This window comes from Culex pipiens, chromosome 2 (assembly GCF_016801865.2).
Source record: "Culex pipiens pallens isolate TS chromosome 2, TS_CPP_V2, whole genome shotgun sequence".
NCBI classification, from domain to species: domain Eukaryota; kingdom Metazoa; phylum Arthropoda; class Insecta; order Diptera; family Culicidae; genus Culex; species Culex pipiens.
The window spans coordinates 116226438-116235748 of NC_068938.1; the positions used below are offsets into that span (position 1 = coordinate 116226438).

Genomic DNA, 9311 nt, shown 5'->3' on the forward strand with positions numbered 1-9311 from the left:
ATTTTCTTAAAAATTAATCTGTATTTTATCTGTATCATGTCGATATCGAAGCCATAGAAGAAATTTTAATATTTTTAACAGCAGATTAAAGCTTTTTAATTATATTAAAACATAATTTAATTACTGAATTGTTGAAAATTTTAAATATAATAATTTTTCAAAAATCTGAATTTACAGTTTTTTTTTGGATTTTTGGGATCGAAAAATCTGTCAAATACAGATTTATCTGTATATCTGGCATGGCTGGTGAGGATGGTACCAACCACATAGGTGGATTCAGCTAGTTTTTATGATGTGTGATATAAAACTGAAATAAACTTTGTATTTTTAATAATATTAACATTTGTATTACCGCTTAACTATTTGCACACATAATGTAGCGTCGATTGGTATGCTTCTATTTCTTTGATTTGCAATCGATTGTTGGTACCGAATAGTATTTCTTGGAATGCTTTTGCTCATCAGAGTCTTTTCTATGTTGTGTCAACTTTTAATGGTTTAATTTGGTTATTCTCTCCAGTTGTTTTTTTATTTCCTTTGTATATCCATTTGCTGCAATTTCCACGACTCAAATTCCCACGACTCAGTGCCATTTCTACTTTTGATCGATCTATTCTATACAGTTGTGATTTGAATTTATAGCTTTGCGATTCTCAAATTTCGATTTTGTTCTTTTTATTTGATACGATCAATAATTTATTAAAGATATTTTAACTACTTAAATATTAATTACAGTTAGCGAGCAGCAGTTCTAAGTGCTCCTTTAAAGTTTAATGTGTCTTAGGTTGTTTTGTTTTTTTTTGTATATATATATATTTTCGTGGATTTCGAGATATGTGAATAAATTAAATCGCCTTACGATTGTTTCAAAACATTTTTATCGAAATGAAAATGACAAAACCTAACAATAATATTTTTCCTATCCGAAATAATTTCACGTATTGATGCACCGTGAATGATGAATTTGATTTAATTTGTAACTCGCACATCGTTTGTGTAACTATGATCAATGCATCCAACATTGTTCAGTAATACTTTCAGTAGTTCTAGTGTCATAATACTCATGTCTGTTTGAATGACAGCGGCTATCATATGAATGACAATGATTGTTTCTCAATTAGGTGATTGCGTGGCAACAATTTTGCATAGTTTTATGTTGTTTTGGTTATGGTCCTCTGTCCACTTGCTTGATGCTGTCAATTAGTTGTAAAGGTTTTATCTTCTTTTCAATAAGTATTATTTTAGGATTATTTTTCAGTGCATATTAAATGATAAAAACCAATCCAAACCAAAAAAATGTTACATTGATTTTAAACAAAATCATAATCAATACAAATTTGGAGCAATCGTATCATCAGATCTACAATAACTTTTCAACAGGACGCAAGGATACGCCGTATTGAAAAGTTATAGAGATTAAAAGTTAATTGGTTTTCTATCTGTATCCTTGGATCGTGCTTTCATAAAGTTCTTGTGGATAGTTCTGTAAGTGATTTGTTTCGTTTCTTTATTGAGCAAAATGTAAATACCAGTGACTAGAAGAAAGTTTTTTTTTTAATGTTTTCTAGTACAATTTCTATATGATTTTATAATGAGAGACAGGAAAAGTTGGATGTTTTTTTTATTTAGAAAACCACAATTGTAAAATGAAAAAAAACGAATCACCAAGTTAAGGCAAATTATTCCTTTATTTAAGAATCAATTTGAATATTTAAAAAATGGATTTTTGAACAATTTTAATCTTGTTTTGAATTGATTCAGCTGCTGGTTTTATTTACTTATTAATGCTTTGTTTGTTTGTAAAGACTATTTACAGATCACGCGGCCTTTTTTTGGTAGAAAAATCCCATCATTGTGAATAGGCCTATAGCATACTCTCCAATGTAAAAGAAAAGATCTAATGAATGGGGAGGAAAGGTTGAGAATCGATTAAAATAGGAACAAAACGATCCATAAAGACACAGTTTTTAGAGGAAATTAGAAACAAGTTTCAGTTTTGAGTTGTTTCTTAGTTACTGTTTCATGTCCATAAAATAGTTTTCATTTTGAAGTTAAAATAATGGTTTCAGGGCAAATGTTACCATAATCTGATCGATTTTTCAAGCTTTCAATTTAATGTCAGGAATCAATCTGAATTTTGTTTATATTTTTGCAAAAAATATCTCAGTTTTTTTCCATACTTAAATATGAACACATGTTTTTGTAGACATTGTACAGTTGCTAAATTTTGTGAAACTCCGTTAAGATCATTGTACTTGAACTAAATATTAAAAACTAATACCAATATATCCCTTTTAAGCAGTCATAATAGAATAGAGTACACAAATTCATATAGTTCTACAGCTAGGTTTAAATTATGATCTTGTTAATAAAATAAACTGCATAATATTTATTTTCAAGCTGGAAAGTCAATTATTGTTTTTGTTGGCAAAAAAACAAATCTATATCTTTTGTGCTCCAATGATGTTTTTAAGGCACTTTTCAAATTCAATTTGATCGAAAACTAAATAACAGAAAAAAGTTAGCATGTGTTTAAAGATAATGTAAGGGCTTATTTGATACAAGAAAAAAAAAACAAATAATTACTATATTTAACATATGAACAATAATCATTCAGGGAAATCCTATGCAAAACTGATATAAATTTCAAAACATGATTGATTACCATAAATAAATAGCATCGATGCTGATCAAATCATCATTGATGATAATGACCATAAGTGCAATGCAAAGAAAGTATGACAAAGGTGTTCAATACGGAATCTGGGGATGAAAAAAATAATGCATGTCAGTCACGACTTTTGTTGGAAAAGGTTGTGAAACATTTGCTCATATTTCCAACCTTCTGCGCACAGCTTTGTAAACTACTATTTACATCTGTCGAACTTAGATTCAATTTTCCGAATAGCTTGTTCACTCAGTAAGTTGGAAACGTGACCAATAATTTGTAGTGTACAAATCCAACAAAAAATGTTGATTGTGGTAAAATGTATTTGTTCTTCTCCTTACGTTCACTGGTAAATAGTTATTTACAGTAAAACAGCAACTGTACGTTTCGATAAATACGGTTTTCCTTTATTTTCATCGAGTGCATTATCATTTACTTAGTTAAATTCAGCATATTTACTTACGTAATTTATTAGCATAACATGTGGTTTTGGTCGTTCTATAATATATTTTTCTATTTTTTCCGTATCGCCAGACGCAACACCGATTGTTAAAAGCTAGACTCAGGTCATGAGATTATTGAACTGAAATTGTATTATTAATTTATGTTACAGTAAGGTACCGAAAATAGTGATTCATTCAAAGTTGTGTCAGAGTTGGAAATATGAAATCCCTTTTAAATCTTTATATTTGTGCTTGATTCAATTAATCGTACTAGGTATAACAAGTTGTGTTTTTTCTTGATTTTTGGAATGAACTTCAACTCAATGCAATTCATATTGCGTAGAACTGCTATTTCTCAACAAAAATGTAATCAAAATAGTGTAGTAACAACAAGACTCTTGATTTGTCACATTAACTATGTGGTTTCTCGTCTTTTTGATAAGTTCTCTATATTTTGTGTTGATGTGTGTAAGTATGCATTTACTTTGTTGAGTATGTTACGCATAGAAAATATTGCGTTTTCAGTATTCCATTTTCGGTACTTTTTATAATAATAATAATAATGATTTCTAAACCTATTTTCTCGATAGACATGAACAACTCACGTACATACATACTGATTTTTTGTCTCCTTTTCTTTTTCTTGATTGATAGAATTGAAAAAAATGATACAAGTGTGTTCAAGTTGGAGAAATTTATTTGATAAGTTTTGCTCACAAAGAGTTTTAAGGAAAGAGATTAATGTTTTGTTGTTGAAATTTATTTCTTTAATCATTTAAAAATTTGGCGTAGGGGTGCATTTTGTAGCGATAGATTAAGGTGCAAAATCGACGAATATTTTGTTTGGTTTTCTGACAACATTTCAAAACAGATAACATGGAGAAATGCGTGGTGAAAATAAAAAAGCAGCTTTTTATGATGTTTTCATTATTTGCAATACTGTTTGTTTTCTTTTTAGTTGAGTTGTGTTTAAATGGTTCTTAAAAATAATGTTCTGCCTTAAGGTTCATAGTAATACGAAGTCTCGATTTAAGGATCAAATGACGTGTATCTTATTTTACAGTGTGCTGCTAAATTATTGTCTATATCATTTTCGAACGAAGTTTGCGTTGACGCCATTGCTGGCACCATTTGCGATTTTTTATAGTGATGAAAATTAAAAAAAAAATTGTGCTATTTCTACTAACTGCAAATTAAGCCTGCATCAGCATCGATGCTAGCTAGTTAACAAGCTATTTTTTACATAATTATAGTAGTTTTTATTGCAAAAACTAAGAAAATATAACACCGATGAAAATGTGGAATGCTGGCTACACCAACTTATTTCTTGCGTTCCATTTGCTGGATATTGATACAACCAAATATGACCTTTTTATTCAAAATACGCAACGTTTTAAACCAACAAATATACTTTTTTTTTCCACAATAATGTTGTTTTGCTCAAAACAGTGAAGTTCTTCAAAAATCGGAAAAGATTCTAACGTTCATAATTATTAGTAGTTTGAAAAAAAGAATTATTCAACTAACTAATAACTTGTGAACATGATATATTAATAAGATTCTTTCAACAGCAATAGAATGGTTTTCTCGACTTGTTTCCTCATATGTTCGAGCTCAGCGATATCCTTAGATATATATCACCTTTAAAGTACATTATCTAATATTTAACTTAATTAGTCAATATGGCAGCATTGTTTGTATTAGTTTGTCTCTGTAACAGTTTACTCGCAAACATGGCGCACTTTGTCAATTTATGTTGTCAGATGTTCTATTGCTTGTGAACGATTTGCAAACCTTCGCATTATCCAGTCAATGTTAGGAAAAATATTTGATTTGTTTTCCTTGAAAAACCATACTGTTGCAATGCGAATGTGCCAGATGCTCAAGCCATCATCATTCGCTTCTGAAGAACTGTATTCTAAAATGACCTTCCTGTTTCCAACAGCTCCATTCCAAAAGAATAACTAACCAGTGGATTTTTAATAACACGATGCTTAGAAGAAACTTTTCAGGAAACCGGCTGGTCCAGCATCTTGGGGTTGTGCCTGTGCTGTTTTGAGTTTTGCTTGAGCATTTTTTAAAGCTCTGAAATAAAAAAATAATGTGGTTATAAACTGTAGTGCAGTTTACCTTAATGTAAAGCTTACTGTTGAAGGTCCATAATGGTCTTTTCCTTCTGATTTTGTTCCTCTTGGGTCATTTGTACAAGTTGCAGCAATCGTTCTGTTTCGGCAGCCGATCGTTGAGCGTCCTCTTTAGCTTCATTGAAGTCTTTTGTAATCCTGAGAGGGTAATTAACATTTAGTAAAATCATAGAAAAATCTTCTTAATTTTATTAACTTACTTATCTAGCTGTTGCTGCGTTTCTGTTAACTGTTTGTTCAATTCGCCTGCTGCTGCTGCAGTGCCACCAGCCTGAAAAAGATTTTTTTACATCAGATAAACCGCTTAAAAAAAAACATACACAATACCTTTTGAAGAGACTTTTCCAGCTGGTCCATTTGTTCTTTTCGTTTTTTAAGCTGCTTGTCGAACTCGACTAAATTCTTTTCTTTCTCCTCCAGCTCTTTCCGCTTGTTTTCGATAACCTTTCGTTGGTCCTCGAATGTCTTACGTTCACTTTCAAGCAGTCGAGTGGCGTCCTCGATTTGTTTCATTTGTGCTTCGAGTTGCTTTCGATCATGTTCGGAAATACCTGCTTGCTGGGCTGCTTTCTGGTTTGCTGCTTGAGTTGCATGCTGCAGTTCCTGTTGCAACACTTGAATTTGTTGTTCCATTTGCTGCAGTTTTTGGTGTTGTTGTTGTGCTTTCTTTGCCGCATCCTGGGCTTCCAACTTTTGAAAAATGAAAAGCAATTAATTATGAAATAAGTGATAACACTTGTGTGCCTGTGTGGATTAATCAGAACGTGCACTGGAATAATTATCCAGAGGTCAATGGTTCAAACCCCCCAGCATACACAACAAATTTTAAGTAAAAATTGCTCTAGTTAAAGCAAAAGTGGTCAAGTAGTGGGCGTAGCCAAGAACCATATACAGTATGTAAAAAAAAGTATTTACACCCCTTGGGCACTATGCACATTTTGTGATGAAACATGTGAACAATTTAATGTTGACAGAAACCTAGTACTACGTTTTGTTCAGAAACTCATGCCAAACATTTTGCTTTAAAAAGCTCATGATAAGATGATTTCTATAAAAAGACTTAGTATTATAACAAATCTATATATATATAAAAATTTCGACGGTTTTGTTCGAACGCGAATCAGTTGAATACGGAGCGTCGGATCGAGGTGCTCTTTGTTGCGTTGGGATCGTATAAGCCCAAGGAAGGTTTATACGCTAACTAATTGACACTTTGGCCACTCTGGAACCGATCCCGGAGCATCGGCAAATTGTATGGAGAAAGTTACGTAAAGTCATATTTTGATCACAGGAGGCTGGATAAGCAAAAAATCAAAAATGTCAACAAACGAAAAAAAGGCAGAACGAAGTTTGTCGGGTAAGGCTTGTACTATTACAAAAATAAAAAAAGGTGCAAAAAAAGTTTGTACACCTTTCGAAAAATTAACATAAATAAAGTTATTTGTTGACAAATTACTATAAATCTAGTCTCCCAACTCCAAATATGCATCCTTGACTGATTAAAAAAATAATTTGGATTGAATATAAAGTTTACTAACTACTTAGTATAAAAGTTTATATAATTCTGGAAATTCTATATAAAATTTACCTAAACTTAATTTTGCAAACTTTTAATTCAACTAAATGTCAATATATTACCATAGAATTGCTAAATATACATTTTGGAGTGGGTATAACAGCGTTTTGGGGGTCTTTGTATCGATAGAATAGATTTTTCGTTGGAATTTCGTACCAACTCGGAATTACGTCGTCGGAAAATCCGCCGGCATCCGAACCGGTCCACGGTTCACAAGTCAACCTATGTGGCATCGAAAAGGGCATAAAATTTCCGATGTTTTGATACCCATACATCTAGGTTTTCTATAAAACCCACGTTTTTAAATACCTGGGCAAAAAGTAGGTTTGATCCACGAAAACAAAAATTACGAAAGTCCATACATTTTTGGCAGGTTACTCAAACGAAACCATAACAACGTTTTTGCCTGAATTAAAAGTTTGCAAAATTAAGTTTAGATAAGTTTTATATAGAATTTTCAGAGTTATCTAAACCTTTATACTATGTAGTTAGTAGACTTTATATCACATAGGTAGAACTTGAGATTCAAAAAGAGGGATTTATACAGTGCTGCCTCTAGCGGTGGAGAGCTCCAACGTTTATAACAGATTTTATAATAGGTATAACCGAGGGGTTGATCAACAGCACGATTTTTTTCTCCAGCCTGAACAAATAACTCGAAACACAACTTTAAAACCCCTTGACTGATAGAAACTGGAATAAACTGTTATACACATAAAAGAAAACAAATTCGTAGCTGGCCATGCAAAAAACAATTTTCAAATGTTTACAAATTTCCGCCCATTTTCAGGAACCATTTTCGTTAACATTCCATTGCGTCCTAAAAGAAACGGATTTCGATAAAAAAAACATAATCCGAATAGAAATCAATGCTTGTCCGAATTGTGTGATCATTGCTTGTTCGAGAACCGGTGAAGCGCCAGTTGAAAGGATTGTTTTCCGGTGGTTGGGGATAGTTGGATCTGGTACGAGTTTTATTTGTATGATTCTTGTACGAAGAAGATAAAAGTTGAACCGAAATAAACATTTCGCTTTAAAGGTAGGTTAGTTATTGGAAAAAAATGTTTCAACGATACAATTTAAATGTGCCTCCAAGTGCTCACTTCCGTTGTCTTACTTGATGCCACCAGGCCAAGTTTTTTCAACTTTCAATTTGGAATCTGGTTGGGATAGTTGTTTATAGAAGATGTTACACAAAACGCGGGGTGGTCAGTTAATCGGAAACACAATTTCACTAAATTTTTAGTTGATTGTTAAAAAGGTGCAATTCGTGATGAGCTTGTTTGTTTTGATTCGTTGCTACGAATGTCAGTCTCACTGGTATACATTTTCTTTTATTAGATCGTAGTGTGCTGAGAAATCATCCAGGACAAATTTATCGTAGAACAGTTATGAACTGATCTCTCGTCACACTTTTTGAACAGGAATTTGTTCAGAGTTCCACGGATGTGCTTTATATACAATCCAAGTTATTTTTTTAATCAGTCAAGAATACATATTTGGAGTTGGGAGACTGGATTTATGGTGATTTGTCAAAAAATAATTTTATTTTTGTTAATTTTTCGAAAGGTGTACAAACTTTTTTTGCACCTTTTTTGATTTTTGTAATAGTATATGGGTCATTCCACCTGAAGTGTGCAAGAAAAAATGCAAATTTGAAAATTACCATCTCCGATTCTGCTCAAATTTGGCAGAGCTGTTGAGACTATCAAAACATGCAAAAATCCCGAATTTCATCCAAATCGGACCACCCCCTCCATTTTTGTACCCTCCCAAAAAATCGACTTTTTGGCGATTTTTGAGCGAAACTCTTATCTTCAAACGACGATAACTCAGGAACCACAAATCTTAGAGGGTCGGTCTTAGACTCAATTTTGAAGGAAATTGGACGTAAAATCCATTTCTGTGATCAAAATTTAGATTAAAATATGTTTTCTACCTGTATTGCGCAATTGAAAACTTTAAATGGCCGTATCTCAAAACAGCCCTATTTATTTTTTGAATTTGACCTCACCATCGTGTTCCCCTGCCAATTTTACATAAGAATCACTTATCGACAGAAAGGAATATGTTTCGTTCCAGAGATATCGAATTTTAAAGTTTTGAGTATTTGAGATTACCTACATCAGCTACATTCGTCGCATCTGCTAGAAGCGAAACATATTCCTTTCTGTCGATAAGTGATTCTTATGTAAAATCGGACGGGGAATACGATGGTGAGGTCAAATTTAAAAAATAAATAGGGCTGTTTTGAGACACGGCCATTTAAAGTTTTCAATTGCCGAATACAGGTAGAAAACATATTTTAATCTAAATTTTGATCACAGAAATGGATTCTACGTCCAATTTCCTTCAAAATTGAGTCTAAGACCGACCCTCTAAGATTTGTGGTTCCTGAGTTATCGTCGTTTGAAGATAGGGATTTCGCTCAAAAATCGCCAAAAAGTTGATTTTTTGGGAGGGTACAAAAATGGAGGGGG

The 9311-nt window shown here is 32.4% G+C and overlaps 1 protein-coding gene across 1 annotated transcript in view; it reads right to left on the minus strand.

Moving 5' to 3' along the window:
* Positions 1-785: 785 nt before the first annotated feature.
* Positions 786-9311, minus strand: part of LOC120429679 (tropomyosin Lep s 1.0101-like) — a 31611-nt gene continuing 23085 nt past the window's right edge. The window contains exons 2-5 of the mRNA XM_052706971.1: positions 5583-5945; positions 5456-5526; positions 5259-5393; positions 786-5196 (exon numbers count right to left, since the gene is read on the minus strand). Of these exons, the coding sequence (XP_052562931.1) occupies positions 5106-5196; positions 5259-5393; positions 5456-5526; positions 5583-5945 (660 nt within the window). The 3' untranslated portion in view covers positions 786-5105. The remainder of the gene's footprint in view (positions 5197-5258; positions 5394-5455; positions 5527-5582; positions 5946-9311) is intronic.